The 24077-nt window shown below is 37.1% G+C and overlaps 1 protein-coding gene across 44 annotated transcripts in view; it reads left to right on the top strand.

Annotated features, from left to right (window-relative positions):
- The window catches only part of UBE2U (ubiquitin conjugating enzyme E2 U), a 50226-nt gene extending 26645 nt beyond the window's left edge, over positions 1–23581 (top strand). For 21 of the 44 annotated variants that reach the window (XM_038537276.1, XM_038537251.1, XM_038537255.1 and 18 more), the window contains 4 exons: positions 6333–6414; positions 16842–16936; positions 18812–18883; positions 23255–23581. In XM_038537276.1, the coding sequence (XP_038393204.1) occupies positions 6333–6414; positions 16842–16936; positions 18812–18883; positions 23255–23436 (431 nt within the window). In that variant the 3' untranslated portion in view covers positions 23437–23581. Of the gene's footprint in view, positions 1–2644; positions 2697–6332; positions 6419–7424; positions 7466–16841; positions 16937–18811; positions 18884–19353; positions 19541–20102; positions 20173–23254 lie in introns of those variants that run through there. The other 23 variants (XM_038537273.1, XM_038537262.1, XM_038537261.1 and 20 more) reach the window with 18 other exon arrangements.
- Positions 23582–24077: the final 496 nt, after the last annotated feature.

Raw genomic sequence — 24077 nt, 5'->3', positions numbered from 1 at the left:
TTAATTACTCTGAACTTGTCTTGCTTTCAAAGACTAATTGACATATATTTGTAATCTGAAGGTGATAAACTTCTCTGTTACCTTTATATACAAATCATTCAACAACTATTAATTTAGTTCCTCTTTTGTATAGAGCCCTGGGCTAAAGTCTCATTAAAAGCCAGAAGGAAATATAGACAATTAGAGGGATAAAAGATGAAGTTCTCAAGCTTATGAGGTTTACTTTACTCCACCCCCAAAAGTGGAATCTTCATAGCTAGAGGAGCATTTTTTATTCTAAAAACAATTATCTTCAAAGCCAGAGAAAGTATTAAGTAGAAAGACAGCATGAAAACATATGAACCTATGGCTTTCAATTATATCAGTCTCAGGAAAATCACCTGTTGCCATCATACATTAGGAGCTAAAAAGACAGAAGGGGAGAACTAGACAACTTTCTAGTCCCATTTAATCAAAACTTATAGAGTGTGCTGTTTTGTTATTTAGATCCAAATAGGTTATCCAGCCTGCTTCTCTGCTATCCTGCTGAAATGGCGCTTGCTAAAGTTACCCATGACTTCCTAATTCCCAGGCTCAGTGATAACTTTTTAGCCTTTGTCTTCCTTGTTCACTATGCCTATCTGTCAATAATCCCCAAAGCCTCATCTCTAGTCAGTCTCTCCTCTGAATTCTGCATGCATATTTACTACTATGCATTGGATAACCACCAACATGGGTAATAGGCGTCTCCTACTCAAGATGTCCCAAAATGAATTTGTTATCTTGACCCCAAACTATCCTCTCCCCCTTATTGCCTCCCTTAGTGGTAGCTCACCACTATTACATTTACTTGCCTAAACCAAAATCATATGTTTCCTAGAGCTCTTTACTTTCCAGATTAATCTTCGTTTACTTTATCTCCTACAACATTAGGAATGTTTCCCCTCTCCACTCCACCTAGTCTCATTGAATTTCATCTCATCATTGTGGTAATCTCATATTTGGTTTCAACAGAACAAAATATTACCAAAAAAGTTTGTAATTTTACGGCACAAATTAGAGCAAAAAGTAATACTAAGTTTAACAAATATTAAAAAATAAATTAGATCAGTTATTTCTAAGAAATTACATGTTCTTTCAGGATGTTATTATTTTATTATCACACATTACCTTCCTCACTAATTATAGATTAGTAGTAGTTGGGAAAAATAATTATGGTGCTTAAAGAAACACAATCTTTGGCAACTCTACCAGTATAAATAATTTTATTACTTTCGATGCCAGAGTATGTGAATATTTACTTCATTTGAAAGATTTGTGAAAAAAAAAAAAAAAGATTTGTGGTTGGTGCTCACTAGTCAACCCAGCAAACACAACTTGAACACCTTGTATGTGGAGGCACTGAGGAACTCAGATGGGATCCAGAAGACAGGAACCCTTAACAAACAAGGTATCCAGAGACAGTTGGCACGCTTTAGGGAAAGATTCAGCATCCAGCTCCTTTAACCATAAAACAAACCAACTGGCATAGAATGGTGCCTTATGGAATAACATGCAACTATATAGAAGTACTTGGAAACTCCAAACTGCTAAGAAAAAAAAGAAAAGAAAAGCACCTGCCAGAACTTTGGGGAATTTGGAAATGATTGTCTTGCAATAAAGAATAATTAAAAATGGAAGGAAATCATGAAGTACCACTGACTATAGTTTCTTCTTCAAAAGAATTGACACCAAAATGTTTAATTTGGTTCTCATGTCCATGCCGTTAGTATGTAATTCATCCCTTTTTGTGAAGCCAATAGTTTTAGTGGCTGCCTCTAGCCCAGAAGAATTTCTGAGACTGATTCTAGCCCTTGATGCAAGATTTCACAATCACCCTGCCTGTTCTCCCCCAAGGGATTTGTTAAAAGAATGTTTCAGGAGCTTTCCTTCAATAATAACCAGCACTTAATTTTTAAAAATTAAATTTAAACCTTACATGTGCTGCTGGCCATTTTGTCTTTGGATAATTCAGCTGGATGAGATCCAGTACTATTTTTTAACAGCCTAATTTCCTGGCAATAATAAAGATGAAGCTTTGAGATTATAGAATGATTCTTCAGCTACTGAGAAATAAAAGGGAAACTTCTAATAACTTCAGTTTCTACAGTTACATTCTTTTTTAAAATTTTAGTTTGTTTTTTAGAGAAGGAGAAGCATGGGGAGGGAGGATCTTAAGCAGGCTCCTTGGCCAGCACAGAGCCTGACGTGGAGCTCCATCTCACAATCCTGAGATCATGACCTGATCCAAAATCAAGAGTCCAACACTTAACTGACTGAGCCACCCAACTGCCCCTCTACAGTTATATTCTTATTGCTGCAAAGATTATGAAACTCTTGTGCATATTTTTAAAAACTTTTTTATGAATATTGATGAGTGGTTATATTTTGATTTGGGGTATTAACTCTTTTCCATATCTTTGTGCTACGAATCTACCCATAGTTACGTGTGCCATAATAATAGTAAGTTTATTCATGTACAGTATGGATTACAGAGTATATTCTTGTGTTTCTTAATCATCCCAGTCTTTGTCAACCAATATTTATTGAATGCCTAATATATGTCATGCATAGTAGTATATCAAGCCTCTGAACCAGGCATTATTATTATTACTCTGTTTTACAGATGAGAAAACGAAGACCAAGAGAAGCTAAGTAATGGACCTAAGGTCACACAGGTAGGAGGGAATATTATATACTGGTAAAAAGTGTAAATTGCTGAGACTTAATCCCAGCTCTGCTACTTACTAGCTGTGTGACTTTAGGTGAGTTTTCTTTTCAATCTCTCTGTGTCAGTTCCGTGTCTATAAAATGAGAATAATTACAGCACATACCTTATAGCATTGAAGCATTTATAGTAGTGCCTAGCACATAGTGAGTGCTCAATGAAGGTGGCTGTTATTAATTAGTACAAGTAGACTATGGCTCTAGGACTTGAACCAGCAACTCTGACTCACATCTGTTGCTCTTTTTATCATGCTATCCTGCCTCCATAATGTGGTATCAAAATGCCATCTCTATAGAGCCTGAGATCTAAATTAAACTCTGAAGTATATACAGTACATTTTTCAATAATTATAATTATTAGTTTATAATCATAGGCAATCATATGGGAACTTGTACTGATAATCCACTGTTCTCTGTCCATCAGTATAGAATGGCAAATAAAAGTTTGGCAGAGAACAAACCAATACATATGGTTGTGGGCAACAGCACCTTAATGACAGAATATGATCCCCATAAGGAAATGTTTATGTTAAAGGAAAAGAATTCCTTCAGACCAGTGTACCCTGTAATACTGAGAGGAGGCTTTCTGGTGTTTGTTTGCTGTCATCAGACAGACTAGACACCCCAGAGCATCATGGGGATGCTTGCTTTTGCCTAAAAGACTTCCATTCTTTGAGTCTTTGAGTGGGAAATAAGGGCAAGTATCCCTAGGATGCATTTAGATGGAAGAGGCAGCAGCATCTCATTCTAATGCAGTGGTTCTCAGTCTTGACTGCTCATTAGAACCACAAGAGGAACTTGTAAAAATTCCCATGTAAAAGGCACACCCTCAGATTAATTACATCAGGATCTCTGGGAGCAGGACCTAGCAGTAGTAGTTTTTAAAGCTCCCCAGGTGATTACAATGTGCAGCCAAGGTTGGAAAGGCTGCAGTGAGAAGAGCATGCTATTGGAAGTTGGGGACTCCAGAGCTCTGAACTGGTTTTGCCACATACAGTTAAGTGAATTTATGTTAGTCATTTAACTCTTTGTGCCTTATTTTTCATTTCTTTTCACTGACAGAAGCACTCTATGTTAAGTTGCTCTGTGATTAGTATGAGATCATATGTGTGAAAATAAAACATGCTAAGGCAAGTTGATGCTATTATATTTCTTTGGGTGTGACAGTCCCAGGAGTGGAAAACAAAATTGAAATCAACCTATACTGATGTTGGATAAGAGATGTGTCATGGAAAAAACAAAATAAAGGTGATGCACAGTTATCCTTAGAAGGAAGGGAAAGAAAGAAGTGGGTTACAAAACCAGTAGAAGATGATTTTCCATCACAGATACAAAACTGCCACAAAGATAAGATATGGTCATGATGGGGAATTTCAGCTTCAAAAACTTTGGACAAAATTTCACTGATCCTTTCCTCCTGCTTCCCCTCATGTGCCCGGTGCCCTGCATTATTTCCCTCCTGTCACCATCACTCATTGAGCATTTTCCATGTCTAAACAATGAGCTGTGTGTTGGAGATAACATACGTATTATAATAAGTGTTTTAAGTTTATGATCAAATGGCAGAATAGGTGAATGAAAAAACAGGGATAAAATAGAAAGCATTAAAATAAAGTTTGTACAAATACTGTGGCATTTTCCAACTCTTAGAGAAAGCAATGAAGAAAATGAGTCAGTGATAAAATATTAATGGAAATATTCAGGAAGGATGACCATAACATATGGGGCTTCATAATATATAAGGAAGAGACTAATGTACATATTCAAATAGAAAATGTAGGGAAGGTAATTTCAAAAAAATTAAGAAAATATATGAATTATCTTTGAATACAAACCTCACATTTAAATTCGTCTAAGTGATAATGAAGAGGCTCAATGAGAAGACATTACTCAAATTTTGTTTGTTCATCTGTGAAGTGTATATTGTAATGGTAACCACTGCTTTCCTACTTTACAAATGCCCAATGTGTAGGAAGAACTCTTGTTAATATTAGTTTTATAATCATCTAAAGGAAATAATGAGACCTCACTAAGAACCCTAGGGAGCCCAGATTTGCTTCCTTAATAAGGAAAGGAGGAGTATAAGTCTAAATACCAACAAAAATATTACTAAAGGCCATAAGAATATATATATAGGGGTGCTTGGATGGCTCATTTGATTAAGCGTCTGCTTTCAGCTCAGGTCATGATCCTGGAGTCCTAAGAGCAAGCCCCACATCAGGCTCCCTGCTCAGCAGAGTCTGCTTCTCTCTCTCTGTCCCTCCCTCTGCTTGTGCTCTCTTGTGCTCAGTCTATCAAATAAAATAAAGAAAATCTTTTTTAAAAATATGTATATGTGTATTTGTGTGTGTTTGAAGGAAGAAAAAAACTAAAGACAAGAACTGATGAAAATTATGTAATATTAATAGGCAAAAATGAGAACTATTCAGTTTAAATGTTTCTATCAATGACATATTTCATCAAGCTAGCAGAGGTTAATCAATCATTGTTTAGAAGGAAGCTGCAGAAAAAGGTAGGTAAGACTGGTGGAGAGCATCTAGTTGGTTAAATAGTGCAAGACTATAAACCCAGGACAATTACAAGAAACAGGGAAATGGATGGATGGATAGATAGATAAAGTGTGTGTGTGTGTGTGTGTGTGTGTGTATGATCTGGCTTTCAATAAATTTTATGTTAATGTGATTGAAGACATAAGGCATATAATTAACCACAAACATATGTGCCAGTAGTGTAATGTGATTTCCAGGAAATAATATAGCAGATCTGAGCTGAATTGATAGAAGTGTAGCACACAGGTCAAGGGAGACAGTAACCCATTTACATCTTTGCTATTCAAAAGAAATCAAGATCCTGAGCCAGTTCTGTATGTAAACTTTCATAGGAACATTAACAAAGTTCACCACCGGGATGATGAGGATGGTTAGGTCTCCAGAAACCATGTCCTTGGTTGGAGCTGACAGAACTGAGGTGGCTCTGAGAGCCATCGTGAAATATTAGAAGGGCTTTCTCCCATGGGAAAAGGATACCTTAGCTAGTATCGCTCCAGAGCTCAGAACTGAGACCAGTGGAAACTCAGCACTCAGATTGAGAAACACTGTGACCTTACTGTCCGGCAATGGCAATAGGCAATTTCCCAACAATAGAGGGGAGTTTTCTGTCGTTGGCAAGGGATTCATTCGGAGGCTGGATTGGATGATCATCTGTTGACGACTCATGCTTTGTGAAAGATCAAGACACACCGTATCATTTCCAACTCCAAGATTTTATGTCTTCACTCATAGTGCTGAACTAGAATATTGATAAACTGTGGGATCTTTAGTTTTTGTATGAGTTATTTTAACACCTTCATTACTACAAATGATATATAAGCAAGTGTGATTATAATGAAAACTGAAGAAAAGTCTAATTGTTTCAAAGTTCAAGTCAAAGGAAGAAATTTGTTAAGTGACTGAACATTGTAGTATGGCTTGAATGATATAGTGTACATCATTGCCATATATCAACTTAATGAAAAGTAAGTTATTTTAAACTTAGAACTATTATTAAAAAATGCATACACAACTCCTTTTTCAAAACTCTAATTTCAGTGCTTGAAGACCCAAATTTTATTGGAGAGTATTATAAACAGAAGAAAGTTGAATTAAAACATACTAAAGAATGGAATTTAAAGTAAGTAATTTGCATTCTACTTTCTACTGTCTGACTCATCAGAAGAAATCTTTGGAAATAATAATGGTTGCCCTTTTCTAAACATAAGAACAATAATGAGAAGGTATCATTTTTTCCTTTCCTATGAACCCAGATGGGAAACATCTTTTGCTACTGTTAATCTTAGAAATGTCGATTATTTGACCAGCAAAAAAGGGATTTATTCAGGAGTAGCAGAGAATTGCAATTTGGGATTTACAAACTAGGTCAAAACTCCAGGGCAAGTCCAAGAAATGTAGGAAGAAGAATGACACTTTATAGAAAAGGAGGAAGTTGGGAAGAGTTGTTTTGAAAGGAAGTCCATTGGAGAAAAGCAAATGTTTGGAATGATGCCCGTTTGTCATTGGCTGAGTTACTGGAGTAGTCCATTTCTTATAGGAAATGCAATGGGCATCTTTCCCGTTGGTATCTGTGATTGAGAATTCTTTCCTGTTGATGATTCTTCTGTTGGAGTCCATAATGGACAGTTCTTGGAATTGATGCTAGGTAGTAGAGCTCCTCCTTCTGGCCCCAACTCCGTTTTGGGAGGGTTCCCTTTATTAATTTTCACCTGTTGACTGCCAAAAATAGAGATGATCATGAGACCCAGTGAAGGACTCTCACGGTATCCTCCACATTAATTCTTTTACTCCCATTCCCATTATCCTTGTCAAAATATGACTTAGAAATAGGAAGGGGGCACCTTGATGGCTCAGTTGGTTAAGCGGCTGAGTCTTGATTTCAGATCAGGTCATGATGTCGGGGTTGTGGGATGGAGGCCCACCTGGGGCTCCACGCTCAGTCAGCGGGGAGTTTGCTTGAGATTCTCTGTCTCCCGCTACCCCTCATACTTGCACATATGTGTGCACTCTCTCTCAAACAAATAAAATCTTTTTAAAAATAGGAAAAAACTCAAAATACAACCCTCAAAATAGAACTATCACTAGCTAGTGTTTCATCCTTTTCATAGTTCCAAATATCTTTTTCCACAGATTTTTCACTCAGGAACCAAATTATTTCATCTAACAAAAAAGTATGTAGTAAAATATAAAACTGCAATATATTCAGAAATTATTGACTATTGGGACCACATTAACGAAGGAATCTTAATCTCATCTTTGGTCACTTGAGTCCTAAAGGCAGTTTTTCTTTTTCATCATGTTAAAGCAAAGATTACATCCCAGCTCTGTGATGTTGGTGAGGCTATAGTACTTATTCCAGTGTGCTTATTTCAAGGTACTTGGTAAATGTTCTACACAATGTAAGAGGAATTAAAGATCCTTCTCTTTTTTGGCATTTACCTGAGGTCATTTATCTCAGTTTTTAGCTCTTTGGCTTGTTAGCAATGTGGTTATTTCTAGATAGAAATACGGGAGTAATAAAAATAATGAGCTGTATTTTTAAAAAGATTTTATTTATTCATGAGAGACACAGAGAGAGGCAGAGACATAGGCAGAGGGAGAAGCAGGCTCCTCAGGGAGCCCCGTGTGGGACTCGATCCTGGTACTCTGGGATCATTCCCTGAGCCAAAGGTAGATGCTCAACCACTGAGCCACCCATGTGCTGTATTTTGAATTTGTATAGAAATTGAAGTTCTTAAAAAAAATGTACTCTCCTACTGTTAACATCATAATTCAGATTGGGTTTTTCAGTTGGATATTCTTTTTTTAGTTGACTTCTGTGACAATTTCCCTTCAAGCCAAAGTGGAGAAAAGCTTTTGCATTCAATACTTTTCTGCTTTCAGAATAAATTACAAGCAGTAGAAAAGTTTTTTAAAGCAGAATTTGAAGGAGTACAAGCATGTTTTTTTCTTAAAGCCATGTTTCAATTTTTGTTTAGAGTTAAAGCTACTTAGAATATAAGGTTAATTTTGCTTTGACATGACTTCCTTTTTTATTTCCTTTAACAGAACTGCTTTATTTGTTTGATCATTGATTCATTATGTAATGCCAGCATCCCACAGAACCTCAAATTTAGAAATAGTAGGGCCATGTCATTTTCAACTTATCCATCCACTTCTACATATGGCTGAAATAATTGTGAGCTGTTTGAGTGCTAGAACATTTTTCCAAATACATTATTTGAAGTTACAGGTCAAATTATCATGTGCATGGCTGACCCTGTCAGAATAAAACTCTCACACCTCATGCCATCTGGTGGTTGATGAGAATATATTTAGATCAAATGATACTTGCTTCTTTTAAATTTTGGAGTTGTTTAAAAACACTGAAGTTTTTTTTTCACTAAAGTTTTTTTTAAAGATATTACATTTAGCTGAATAATTTTGTTGTGGCATAAATATGTAACAATATGTTGCAAAAATCTAAAGTATGGTGAATTAGCCTCTTTTTCAAGTAATTATTAGGAGTCTTATGTTCTGCCAAAATACAATATAATAAAGTGGTCAATTCATAGAGACTCAAATAGAAAATGTTTGGGCATTTTTATAAGTGAGTAATTGGTGTAAACATACATGTAACATAATACCATTATGCATATCTCTGTTTTAATATTGAAAATGCTTATTTTGCACTGAAATTTCCTGTTAAAAAAAAAAAAGAAAATGCAAATTAACAGCCTTTCATCTGCATAGTATTAAGGAAAAAGACCTATCTTTCCTGCTTCATACCCTCCTCCTAGTGTCCCCCACCCCATCTCCTCATCAATCAAGACTCCATTCTTAAGCCACACTAGGTTCTTTTTTCTCACTATTATTTCAGGACATAAGATCTCTTCACCACTTTGTGCCTTCTGCCTGGGATATCTTTCCCAGCAGGGTCTTTGCTGGTGGTCTAGCATTAGGCTTTGGTCTGAATGAAAAGGTGGAATGTGGAGTCCTTAAGCACGGGGACATGGGAGCCAGACTGTCTGAATTTCAGTCCTGGGTCTGTCAGTTACCAACTCCTTGACCAACTCAGGGCAAGTTATCAGATTTCTTTGTGCCTCAGTTTCCTTGTCTGTTAAATGGCAGTAATAACTGTACCTACCCCTCAAGGAGTTTGTGAGGATTGATACATGAATACAAGTAAAATTCTCCAAACTATCTGGTGCATAGTAAGTACTCACAAGGTCCACTGTTATTCATGCTTTTCCTACTGTGGCCCTAGTTCCATTTTCAGCTAGAACACCATTCTTTGGAGGTAGCAAAGGGGGGAAAAAGCATAGGCTTTCAGGTCAGACAGATCTTAGGAAATTCTTACCGACTCTCAGCTTGTTTTCTTATCTATTAAATAGAGATAACATCACTTACCTTGCAAAGTTGTTTTACATTTGATCTCTTAAGGTCATAGATATGTAGGCAGATAGTTTTGACTTAAAGACATTCAATAAATATTAGTTCCTGAGGAGAGGAGGCGATAAAAACCCACACCTCCCAACTTTTCAGAGAATAAAAATAGTCTGTCAGAAATGGGTTAAAATTGTAAAATTTTCTCTGGCTAGAACATAGGCAAGGCCATGTATCATGACCGCATTTATTTTAGTTCCATGATACATGTGGTTCTTTTCCCTTTTCTCCTTCCTGAAAAAATGCATCACAAGGATGGTGTGACGATCCAGCCCAACATATGTTTGTGAAGGTTTCCACATCTCCCCATGCTCTCCTTCTTCTTCTTCTTCTTTTTTTTTTTTTTTTTTACACAGAACAAGAAATTTTATTATCTCGAATGCTGGTGCATAACCAATGAAGAGGAAGCTACTTGAGGAGAGACCCGACATTCCATGGTCTTTTGGGCTCATTCCAGATAGATAGTAATGGTGCCAAGGAAAAAAGTCTATCTTCAAAGAAAATTTTTGTTGTTGTGCAGAGTAGAATAGGGCAGTGACTGTGCTCTTATGAAAGCACAGTCACTTGTTGGAGAAGAAGAAACATATCAGGACTGTGGAAATCTGTTTTCAAGAATGTTCCTGAAACACCTGCCGCTTAGACTTTGTTACTGATCCTGATTATTTTCCTTGCATTGGGGAAAATACCTTTCATATTTCACTATAAGGAATGGTTTTGCTCTCCTTCAATAGCATTCTGTTCCTGTCTCTTTCAGCACCTGTGGTATAGAAATCTGGAGAGTGACTAGGGCCAAGCCATTATTGTAGCTTTATATTCTTGGCACTTAGCACAATACCTGGTACCTGGCAGGCACTTGGTCATGTTTGTTGAATGGTGCATACTTACCGTTTCCCCACTTAATAGGTGAATTAAATGTGAAGGCAGTTAACTTTTAGAAAAATTAAATGTAGATGCTGACTTGTATTAAGGCCAATTCTAATAGAAAGATAATGATTCTATTTGGAGAATTCTAAGGGTACAGTTATAGAAGAATGATTGAAAACTGGAAATGCAAATGACTTGTGAATATTTATGCAAATTCTTAAGTTGTACACATGTTTTTAGTTAGTATTAATAGGAACCCATTGTCATTATAAGCACCTCATAAATATTCATGAATTGATCATTTGGTGTGGTCATTTGATCATTTCTGAGGCCTTTTTTCCTCCTCTGTTGCCTTGCCTGTCTCTTGACTATTCATGCAAATGCTTTATTTCTACTAAGACATCGGAAAGAATATGAATCTAGAGGCTAATCAGTACTTTGTATGTATTTTCTCTGGAGAAATAGAGATACAAAATCAGAACATTGCAAGCTGTTCCTTTAAATATTCTCCCTTTTGCAAAAGTAAAACTATTGATGTCATACTCTGTGGCTAATGAATGCTTATGTGGTCATGGAAGTAGCTGTGTAGGTAACCTAGGCTTTGTCAGACAGTAAGGTATCTAAATAAAAGTTATCAGTTCTGCAGTTTTACATTCTTTGCAGCTTTAGAGGAGAATATTGCTCTTGTCTACACATAAGGGGTACAGAAGGAACAGGAACCAAATGGTGAAGCACTTCCTATGTGCCAGGCATTCTTTTATTCCTTAATGTAATACTGGCCATGCTATAGAGTTGGCCTCTAAGTGTAACCCCACAGTAGTACCCATCAGCCTCCTGCAAAGCTGTAGCAAATCAGCTTGCATGCCAAGTCAAACCCCTTCTTTGTTATACAGACACAGCTTCAAGACAAAATCCCTAGCCTTCCTCTGTATCTGGATTGTCAACCCCCTAAGTTCTCCACAGAAATTCTGGAAACATAGATGTAGGTAATACCTACAGTTTACTAATGAGAGAAACATGAGATTAACCAGCTTGCCTGAAGTTATTAATAGACACATTTTGTATTTGAAAACTAAAACTAAATTATTTCCTAATTGCCTGTTAACATATGTGTATTAAAAGCTTAAATTTGGGGGCACCTGGGTGGTTCAGCCAGTTAAGCGTCTGCCTTTGGCTCAGGTCACAATCCTGAGGTCCTGAGATCAAGTCTCACATCTAGCTATCTGCTCAGCAGGGAGCCTGCTTCTCCCTCTCCCTTTGCCTGCCACTCCACCTGCTGCGCTCTTTCTCTCTGTCAAATAAATAAGTAAAATCTTTTTTAAAAATATGCTTAAAATTTTCAGGTAATGTTTAAATATGGTCCACCCAGTTGCAAGCACAAATCAAGTCTACCTTTTGCAGAAAAAAAGGGGTTTTTTGGTCAATCTCAAATTCTATTATTAAACAATGTTAACTCCTTTCTCCTTCATAAAACTCTTCTATTTTTATAAAAAATACTATGGACATAGTTGTACTGTATTTTAAACTGAGGGGTTAATATATATTATTTCTAACTTTCTGTATCTGAGTTTGTGTTTTAACTTACATAATATGTAAGCTACTGATTTTGTGTGTTACTATTTGATTTCTTTTCTCCAGTTATATAGAAAACATTTATGATGAATACATTAATTTAATGTATGTTTGTGCTGTCTTTTCAGGGCTATTGATATTAAACATTGTTTTTATAGATTTGCATAATTATATACCTAATGCATTTCTAAGGAGGAATGCTGGCTTTAGTTTATTCCCCAAAGACTGAACCTTGAGTGCCATCTTGTGGTTAAGGAGAGAATTAGCATTAGAATGAGCATTGGAAATATCCCCTTTAAAATAGAGACATGGAAAAGAAATATAGACAAAGGAAAAAAATCGCTTTAAAAAATAATTTCTAAAAATAATTAATTAATTAATTAATTAATTAATTAATTTCTGCCAAGCAACTACTTAGTATCTGCCTGGATGGTCTTAGACACAGGGAGCTCAGTACTTCAAGGACCACTCAAACAGCTGGAATCTCCTGTATTTCTAACTAAAATCTAATAGCGTATGATATTCAACAACTCTAGGTAACAGGTAGCAACTTACAGTGCCAATAAAATTGTTAAGAATTTAAGATAAACGGGACACCTGGGTGGCTCAGTGGTTGAGCATCTGCCTTTGACTTGGCGTGATCCCAGAGTCTGGGATCGAGTCCTACATCGGGCTCCCTGCAGGGAGCCTGCTTCTCTCTCTGCCTGTGTCTCTGCCTCTCTCTCTCTGTCTCTCATGAATAAATAAATAAAATCTTTTTTTTAAAAAAAAGAATTTAAGATGAACAAAGATTTGGATTTCTACTTTTACTTTTTAACTTAATAATTATGACATCTTCCTTTACAGTCATTTAATTTGCATTTCTTTAGTGATGCTAAACATTTTTAAAATCATATATTTTCAGTTATATAAAGGCAAATGGGTGAATAAAAAGGAAAATGTTAATACTTGTGTAGTTTTTTGAAGACCAAGATTTATCAGAGAGGGATAAAAGGTATAAATCAAGTTATATTTTATGGGAGGATGGAGGGTTAGAGAGAGAGAGTGAAAGAGAGAATTTTAAGCAGGCTCCATACCTAGGACAAAGCCTGATCTCATGGCCCTGACATGACCTGAGCTGAAATCAAGAGTTGGATGCTTAACCAACTGAGACATCAAGGTGCCCCAGTTACATTTTTTTTTCCCAAAGTCATATTTATTCTGAGTAAGATTCCAATTTTTTTTGGTTGGTTTTATTTTTTGTGTTTGCTTGTTTACTTGTTTTGGTGCTCACACAGAGGTTGCAGAGGGCTGAAAATTGTGTGTATTCTTGCTAGTTAGGAATGTAAGACCTCTTAATTCAAGGGGACATTGAATTAAGGGGGTCATGCCTTAGCAATAGGGCTAGATTAGCACCCCCAGTAAAAGCTGTTCTAGACCCATAGGAAAGCTTAAATATCCTTGTATATGTCAAACTGATTTGTAAGATACTGACCTACATTTAAAACAACTATTATTCATCTTATAAAATGTACTCAAGGATCTAAAAAAACCCATGATTATAATAAAGAGAAATTGAAGAGATGCAAAATGCAACTGGAACATCTACAGATAAAGTAAATTTAAAAATGTAAATATACACTGTTGGGAACAATAAATTAGATATTATAGAAGAAATGACCCATGAGACTAAAAATGTAGCAATATAAACTCTTGAAAATAAGCATGGAGAGAAAAGAGACTGGGGAAAAAAAAGAAAACCTCAATGAGCTGTATGGCAATATCAAGTGGTAGAAGTTACATGTGATTGGGCATCCCAAAAAGGAACTGACAGGAAAAAAATACATGAAGAAATAATTATGCCTAAAAATTTCCAAGTTTGATGAAAGCTATAAACTTAGAAATTAAGAAACTCAATGAATCCCAAGAGACGTAAATATAAAGAAACCATACCAAGGCACATCGTAATCAAAGCACTGAAAGTCAGTGATAAAGAGAAAAATCTTCAAAGCAGCAAAGGATAGGGACGCCTGGGTGGCTCAGTGGTTGGGCCTCTGCCTTTGGCTCAGGGCCTGGTCCCGGAGTCCCAGGATTGAGTCCCACATCGGGACTGGAGCCTGCTCATCCCTCTGCCTGTGTCTCTTATGAATGAATAAATAAAATCTTAAAAACAACAACAAAACAGCAAAGGATGGATAAACACACACACACACACACACACGCATACACACAGAGACTGCATGTAGAGTAACCAAAGATAAGAACAATCAATAACTATATGTGAGAAACTTTACAATCAAAAGATAATGACAGTTTTAGAGTTCCTGAAAGAAATTACTGACCTATAATTCTATAGTCAGTGACAATCTCTCTCCAAAATGAAAGTGAAATACATTTTTCAGGCCAATAGATCCAACTACATAGATGAAGTGAACAAATTTCTTAAAAGACAATATTTACCAAGATTCTCTTAAAAAGAAATGGAAAATTTGAATAATTTTATGTCTACTAAAGAAATTGAGTTGATAGTTAAAAGCCTTCATACAAAGACAAAGCTAAACCCACATGGGAATTTTTCTAGGCATTCAAGAAAACATAATATCAATATATAGAAATTCTTCTTGAAAATAGGGCACTTCCCAATACATGTTATAAAGTCAACATTACTCCTTATTGCAATCCCTATCAAAATACCAGCAGCATTTTTCACAGAACTAGAACAAATAATCCTAAAATTTGTATGGAATCACAAATGACTCCAAAGAGCCAAAGCAGTCTTGAAAAAGAAGAACCAAACTGGAGGTATCACAATCCCAGATTTCAAGATATATTACAAAGCTATAGTAATCAAAACAGTATGGTACAGGCATAAAAACAGATGCATAGGGATCCCTGGGTGGCGCAGGGGTTTGGCGCCTGCCTTTGGCCCAGGGCACGATCCTGGAGACCTGGGATCGAATCCCACGTTGGGCTCCCGGTGCATGGAGCCTGCTTCTCCCTCTGCCTATGTCTCTGCCTCTCTCTCTCTCTCTGTGTGACTATTATAAATTAAAAATTAAAAATTAAAAATTAAAAAAAAACAGATGCATAGATCAATGGAACAGAATAAAGAACCCAGAAATAAACCCCCAATTATATGGCCAATTAATCTATGACAAAAGTGGCAAGAATATGCAATGGGAAAAAGGCGATCTCTCCAACAAATGGTGTGGGAAAACTGGACAGCTACATGCGAAAGTATGAAACTGGATCACTTTCTTACACCATACAAAAAAATAAGCCCAAATGGATTAAGAACCTAAATGTGAGACCTGAAGCCATAAAAATTGTAGAAGAGATCACAGACAATAATTTCTCTGAATGGTCATAGCATTTTTCTAGATATGTTTCCTGGGGCAAGGGGAATAAAAGTAAAAAAATATTGGGACTACATGGAAATAAAAAGCTTCTGAAAAGGAAGGAAACAACTAACAAAACTAAAAGACAACCTACTGAATAGAAGAAGATATTTGCAAATGACAAATCCAATAAAGGGTTAGTATCCAAAATATATATAAAAAAGATTGTACAACTCAACACCAAAAAGCCAAATAATCCAATTTAAAAAAAATGGGGCGCCTGGGTGGCACAATTAAGTGTCCGACTTTTGGTTTCGGCTCAGGTCATGATCTCAGGGTTATGAGATTGAGCCCCACATCAGGCTTCGTGCTTAGCACAGTTTGCTTAGGAGACTCTTTCCCTCTGCCCCTGCCCCCTGCATGCTTGCTTTCTCTTTCACTCTCTCTCTCTCTTTCTCTCTGTCTCTCTCTAAAGTAAAGAAATAGTTGGGAATTTAAAAAAATTTAATAAAAAGAAACAAAATAAAATCGGCATTACTTCAATAACAAAACCAAAGACAGTACCAAAAAGAAAGAAAATAAAAATCCATTATACATAAATATACCCCATATACATTGATGCAAAGATCTTAGATAACTGAATCCCATATATATAATTATAGTAAATAACATAGATGTAATAATAATATAATAAATTAATTATACATGACCAAGTGTGGTTTATGCCAGGAATGTAACCTTGGTTTAATATTTGAAAAATTTGGACAATGTAAAATAGAGTAAGAAAGAAGAATCATATGATCATCTCAATAGGTGAAGAAAATGTTAACACTAGTTTCTAAGTGTCTGCCTTCAGCTCAGGTCATGATCCCAGGGTCCTATCAGGCTCCTGGCTCAACAGGAAGCCTGCTTCTCCCTCTGTCTTTCACTCCTGCTCATGCTCTCTTTCTCTCTCTCACTGTCTCTCTCTCTCTCTCTCTCAAATAAGATCTTTAAATAATAAAAAAAGATAAATGATTTTTAAAAATTAAAAAAAAAAACAGCCTCCAGACTGTGAGAGAATAAATTTGTTATGTCAGCTCTAGGAAACAAATGTGCCTTGCCTTACCAGTTGATGCTTTTATTACTTTTATGGTATTAATCTTACACCACATTTGTTTGCTTTTCTAATGACTACTCTGCTAGGAAACATACTGGAATAATTTCTGTTTACCATCACACTAGTGAACACTCAGAACGTCAGCACAATCAAACCCCGTTGCTCTGCTTGTCTGTCTGATTTGATATGTTTGTCTTCTCTTTCTCAAAAGTAATGTACACTTCCCAGAATTCATTTGGAAGTTCAGATGACTTCTTTTTCTTATTCTAGGTATGCTGCTGCTGTGGCTGGGCTGGCTAGAGAAAGTAGAAGGCTTTCCAAAGCCAATTATCCAACTGAAAGAAATCAGCTCTGCCCAACTCCAAGTAAATTGAGTTCAGCCTATTTGTTTTGCTTTGTTTTTAGCACTAGAATATTAGTCATAATAATAAATGTAAATCCTTTTTAAGTTCAGATAAATATAAATCAGTGAGACCTAATCTTGTGTTCTCCTTTTAAGGTTGCTTTAACTCTTTCTAACAAAATAAATTCAGTAAATTACTTACATGGGAATTGAAGCTTTGAAAAAATTCATTTATTTACATTTTGAAGCTTACCACCCTTTAATAAGTTAATGTACAATTTGAAAATCTAAGGGTAAGTTTCAAGGTGTATAAAAGCATTCAAAACAAAAAAAACTCCAAATAAACTGATCCCTAAAGATCATTGTAGACTCAGAGATATATGCAATATGGCTGAAAAGAAAGAACTAATGTTGGTTGAGTTGTTTTTGGTGATCTTTTTTAAAATTGTTTAAATGTTTTAAAAATTTAAAAAATTTTAAAACATTTTAAAATGTTTTAAAAAATATTTGGAGGGCACCTGGGTGGCTGAGCCCCTTAAGTGTCTGCCTTTGTCTCAGGCCATGATCCTGGGGTCCTGGGATCGAACCTCGCATCAGGGGGAGCCTGCTTCTCCCTCTTCCTCTGCTACTCTCTCTGCTTGTGCTCTCTTGCTCTCTCTGTCTCTCTCAAATAAATAAAAGCTTAAAAAAAAAAAAACAACCATTTGGGATAAGTTGAGGGGGTTTCTTGAGCAAGAAGAGAATTGGTAACCTATAATAGAAATCAGCTATGGAGGGGAAAGCATTGGGTTTAGATACCAGGCCTATGCAGTTATGAGAAAGGCACCAGTTTCTGCATCCTCACCAGTATTGAGTACATAGAAAGTGCTCAGTAAATACTTGTTTCTAATATTCTGCCCTAACATGGGATTCTTGTGACTAAGTGACTCCATATATGTAAACATTCTTTGTAAACAGGAAAGTACTAGAAGTCTTAGTTATTGCATTTCCCTGATACCTGTCCTGCAAACACAACAGCATAGGCATGCCAGGCACAGGCAGCCGCCTTTTATTCAGTGGTTTTTCAAGAGCCCTGTTGCCTTATCTCTGACTTGCGTTTCCCTGGCTCAGATTCTTCTTCTCTTCCTCCTTCTTGTTTTGATGTACCACTCAGATTTCCTTATCTGACCTATCAGCCTCAATCTTCTCTATTCCATTCTCCAAGAAACTTGCCTTTTCCAGCTGTACTGTGCTTCTTCCATGAACTCTCTGCCCTCTGCCATCCCTGTGCTCCCAACATGCTCACATCTGCACCAGAGGGAGAGAGCTTTTGGTTCAGTTGATGATTACAATAATTCCTGTTCATGCTTTGTCAGACTTCTTTCTACAGTTCCCATCTGCTTGTGTTTTTCTGAGTCTAAAATCTTTTGTTCTCCATTTCGTTTGGGATAAAATTTATACTCTTTGACATGGCAAAGTCCTTAATGCTCTAATCTCTGTCTGCCTTTTCAGTGACATCTCTTCACACTCTCGCACTCTCACCCTAAACACAATACTGACCTAGTGGCTCATGACTATTTTCCTTCCTCATTTCAAAAAAATTTGACAAGTGTGCTGTGTTTTTTCATATTCCCACTTGAAACACCCTTTCTTCCTTTCCTTTCTTGTACCCATCCATCCTTTGAGATTCAGCTCAGGTATTGCCTTCTCAAGGAAACTTTCCCTGTGGGCTATTAGTGCACTTTTGTCATGCCATCTCATGGCTCCCACAGAATGGGGAGCCTGATGCAGGTCTTGATCCCAGGACTCCCGGGACCCAACCAACTGGGCCACCCAGGAACCTCTAAGTTTTCTATTTCTATGTAACAAATCACCACACACTTAATAGCTTAAAAAACACAAATTTATTGTGTCACAGTTTCTGTGTGCCCAGAGTCCAGGTATGGTGTAGCTGGATCCTCTGCTTGGCATCCCATAAGCTATGATCAAGGTGTGAGCTGGGCTGCAGTGTCATCTGGGGGCTTGCATGGGGAAGGGTTGCCTCTAAGCTCACTAAGGATGTTAATGGAATTCATTTTCTTCTGTCCTTAGGACTGAGGCCCCAGCTTCTTTCTAGCTGTATGCCAAAGAGCTCCTTTAGGTCCTAGTGGCTGCCTGCAGTTTATTGCCATGTGGGCTTTTCCAACATGGCCTCCTACCTCATCTAGCCAGCAAGGAGAGTCTTTAGGGCAAGTCTGATGGCAAAATGGAGTCTTATGTAATGTAACATAATCATAGGAGTGAGATTCCATCACCTCTGCCATATTTTATTGATTATAAATAATAGGTGCCATCCACACTTAAAATGTAGGAGTTTACATAAAGATGTGAACACTGGAATGTGGGGATCATGATGAGCCACCTTAGAGTTTGTCCTCCATACATGCTATGTTCAAGTCTCTTTACTGCCAATCTCCTTAGGAAATGACCTCCTGAGGAAAGAGGCCTACCTCTCAATCTGCCACCGCACAGCACTTCATCTAGTAGCCATTCAGTGCTCATGAATGAGTGAATGAATACTAGAATGAAGTAGAGTTGTTACGCTTTTATCATCTCTGATCCTGGAAGAAGATAAATAAACCCTTGATGAGTGAACAAAGTATGAAAGGTGAGCTGGAAGAGAGACACTTTACGGAATGTCTAAAAACTGATTAGATCTCCATGCTGAACCTGTCATCTTTGAAAAGGGAATAAACTATATTTAGTGTCTAATCTTACTGCCAAGAGGAGAAACTATATGTAAGAGGTTATGGTAAGTTAGATTATTGTTCAGAAATATTCACTATCTGTGAGGCCCCTGGGTGGCTCAGTCAGTTAAGCATCTGACTCTTGATTTCAGCTCAGGTCATGATCTGAGGGTTGTGAGATCGAGCCCTATCTCCTTGAGTTTCTCTCTCTCCCTCTGTTCCTCACCCCACTGTCACCCTCTCCCCAAAATAAATAAATATTTTTAAAGGTTTTATTTATTTATTCATGAGAGACACAGAGGCAGAGACATAGGCAGAGGGAGAATTAGGCTCCCCATGGGGAGCCTGATGCAGACTTGATCCCAGGACCCTGGGATCACAACCTGAGCCAAAGGCAGATGGTCAACCACTGAGCCACCCAGTTGTCCCAATAAATCTTTTTTTTTTTAAATAAATATTCACTATCCTGTTCCATTTCCACAGGCAAAATGTACTCTCTTGACCCCTGACTTTGAATTTTGCCATGTGACTTGTTTTGATCAGTAGAATATTGGTGAGTGTGGTATGCCGAGTTTGGGAAGGGTTTGTGCAATTTGGCTTGCTCTTTTTCACTTCTGCCACCGTCACAAGAACATGCCTGTGTGGTCACAGAGAAAGATTAGAGCCATAGAGCTGACCTTCCCCAGACAACCTTCCCAGCTATTCCCAGCCCAGATAAGCCAATCTCTGGCAGATCTGCAGACATGTGATCTGAACAAATGCTTATTGTTGTATGCCACTGAGATTTTGTGGTTCTTTTTTTTTTTTTTTTTTGTGGTTCTTTATCATGTAGCAATAGTGAATTTATACAGCATATGAAAGGGAGGCATGACTGTTGAAAAAGGAATGAATTCTGTGCTCCTCTTTTGTAGAGGGGCTTAGCATACCATAGTTTGCTACTGAGAAAAATTCACCAGACATTGAGGAGGTGGGAGGAAAGAAGAGGTTTTTATTCCTGAGAAATTGATAGTTTCCTTAGACTGAAATTCCATGCAATTCCACAAACTCTTACTTATAGATATGGTGGTTTCACAGATATCTCCATCAATTCTTAATTTTTGTCCCATTTTGGGTGGCGAGATGTGTACAGCTCCTTGTACTACCCCAGGAAATCCTGGTTTTCCCACATCAGGCTAAAGTAGGTAGTGACTACTTTTCCAGTCCTCCAACTATAGCCTTCCAGACCTTCACTCCCTCACATCTACCCACACCTGTGTAATCTCTATTTTCTATATTAAACTCCTCATTCTTGTATTAGCTATAGGGTTTTCCTACCTGAACCAGACACAGAAGTGAATGGAAATAAATCATTTGGCAATAATCAGAGCTCATCAGTCAGAACAAATGTTAATATCTTTACCAATTAAATTATTTTCAGGTTAAAAAAATATATATATATATAAGCAGAGTTTCCAGGATCCATCCCCAGAAAGGCATACAAACTATATGGCAATTAGTGTTTATGCTTTTATAAGTTATTTTGTTAACATAGTAACAGAGTTCTCACCTTTGTATTGATTCCAACCAGTATATACAACGTTTCTTGGAGGGATTTATAATACTTAAAATTTTTTCAAAGAAGGAAGTTCAAAATAATATTTTTTCTGTGTCATAAGGAAACATTTTTATATTTGTTTTACATTATGCTCAGCTACTCAAACCAGAATTTCTTTTTATTGTTCTGAGGAGGGTTTTGTGTGTGTGTGTGTGTGTGTGTGTGTGTGTGTGTGTGTGTGTTAGGTTTTGTTTTTTAACAGAGCAGGAGCTAGAAGGCAAATGGTCAAAGTGATTGACTCTCAACGTTTATTCCTGGCCAACAACTGGTGTCAGCCCATCATGGTAATCCGATTTCCCTTGCCAGGAACTAGCTTAGGAGCAGTATGTGACACAATTCTGCCTGAGAGGAAGTATGCTAAAGGCTTCAGGAGAAGGTTTTCCTACTCTTAAAAATGAGACTCTGAAGAGAAAAATTGCTTTTTTTCTCTCTGGATGTTGCCATGTCTGATGTGGATACTAGAATAGCTGCAGCTCTCTTGCTGTGACTCTAAGGTTGAGAACACCACCAAAGATGGGAAAGCAGAGCAGTGGAAAGAACTGGTCCTTCATGATATTGTTGAGTCACTGGATCATTCAATCCTGCCCTACCTCTGACTTTCCTCTTCTGTAAGATAAGACATTTGCCTGTTGTTTAAACTGGTGTGAATTGGGCTCTGCATCTCTTGTACCCAAAAACATGTAAATTCAGAACAGCCTACACATGGTTAGAAAGAGCTGGAATTAGTTGATCAATGATGTGTTCATAGAAAATAAAGTAGATTTTCTCAAGGGAAAGACAGAATTTACATTTAAATTTAAGTTAAAGCTAGAAATTAATATTAAAATAGAAAACTAAAAATTCAATCATTGGAGACCTCAAGATTCTCCCAGGATAATGGCAATTGTCTAAGCTCATAGCTCTCTATAAATCTATCTACAAAACAAAGAGACCAGGAGAACAATTCACTCATCACCCTTGTCCATAGCATGACTAGAAGGCAATGAATATTATAAGGTTTATTTGATAGGTAATTAGGGAAATGAATGCATGAGACAACAGAATTTGTCCTGGATCCCTTAGTAGGCAATTAATTTGGTGGTAATTGTGCAGAAGGGAGGAAAATGCAACAAGGTCATTGAGGTAGCAAAACAAATAGCACCAATTAGGGTTAAACATTCCTAGAAAACAAGTTCCCCATTTTGAGTAGAAATATTGAGCAATATGGATATGGTATCTATATTCTCCCCTTAAAATATAATTAGTTTATTTCCCTGTTTACAAGACTATAGAAAAAAGATGAATCTTCTTTGTATGATATAGGAGGCTTCCTTAATCCTGCCTCAGTTTAACTAGCCAACCCCACCAAACTCTCCAGTTTAACACAGGGATTTGGGATCTGATGAACCTGTGATGAATTCTTATTAGCTAAATGTCCTTGGACAAGTTACTGTAGGTCGCTTGGTCTCAATTTCCTCATCTGTAAAATAAGGATAGCAATACCTGCCTGTCACAAGGATCATATCTAGGTTAAATAATATTATCCAAATAGACTACTTAGCACAGCAGCTGGCACAGCATAAATGCTGATGTGTCAATTCCGATTACTTCCAAATCTGTCAAGTCCTCTTCTACCTTTGTGCCTTAGTAGATGCTGTGTCCTTAGTGTAGACTGCTCATACCTTCCCTCTTTACCCTTCTCTATTCAGCCAACTGCCCCTCCTTTGTCAAAATCTAAGCCTGTTTTCACTTAGACCCAACGATTCCACTCTTGTGCAGCTGAAGCACTCACAGACACTGTTTCCCTCATATGCTTACTGGCACTTAGTGGGGACTCAGTAAATACACGTTAAATGAATGAACTAACAAAGCATAAAAAGATAGACCATAACAGAAAGAATGATTTATGACAAAATATTTGCAAAATGTGCAATTTAGAGAGTTGTAAAGGTTGCTTGCATTCACTACACAATCTTAGGCACTAGTATAAATGCAGGAATGCATCTTTTTTTATTGTGTTCCCTGCCATGTCTGTTAATTTCTTTTATATTTCCTCTTACAGTTGAAATTTTTGCTGATACACAAACTGAAATGGATAGTGTCATGAAGACTGGTAGAACAAAGGAGAGGTGGAAGAGTGTAGCTTTACCAGATGGTGGTAATGAGAGTGAGTCATGGGAAGAAGAAGTGGAAGACCTGGTCACCTGGACCAACACTCTTAATACAAACATTTTAGAAGATTAAGACTGATGCTCCAGGATTTAAAAAATAAACAGCCTCAACCACAGCTCAACTTGTTAAAGCAACTTTGGAACTTGGATTCCATTTTTTTCAAGTTGGTCTCATGCTTTCACTTTAAGTACAAATTAAAAATATAAGTATAAATCAGTGAATGTTTCTTTGAATTTTTTGAGCTCTATTTCATTGTTTGAAGATAAGTTAACCAAATTAGGGGTATTCATTGTGGCATTTCAATCACTGGTATTACACCCACAGTTGTTAGGCTATGGGATGCAAGTTTTTGCAGGAGGGGCAGGAAATGAGTCGGAAAGAGGCTAGGATAGGAGGAGAGCACTAGGGAGCTTCAGAGGCTGGACATTAACCAAGGAGAAGAAGGATCTTTACAGTTAATTACATCTGCCTGGTTTAGTGTCATGTTTCCTCCATATTTAAGGGATGAGATGTCATCCATCCACCAGTGTTTCTCTTCTGTTTTCTCCCAAGAAAACACATTGTTTCCTCTCTGACCTTATCCCCTCATATTCTCGTATCTTTATTTTCTCCCTCTCTTTTTGCTGCATTGCCTCAATCTGCAACTGTACTCAGGTCTCTCCTATTTTAAAATACGTCTCCACCTTTGACCCTATACTTCCTACTTCCCTCAG

Source organism: Canis lupus, chromosome 5 (assembly GCF_011100685.1).
Source record: "Canis lupus familiaris isolate Mischka breed German Shepherd chromosome 5, alternate assembly UU_Cfam_GSD_1.0, whole genome shotgun sequence".
Lineage (NCBI taxonomy): Eukaryota > Metazoa > Chordata > Mammalia > Carnivora > Canidae > Canis > Canis lupus.
Note: the sequence above shows the minus strand (reverse complement) of the source record. Positions and strands in the feature narration are given on the sequence as shown.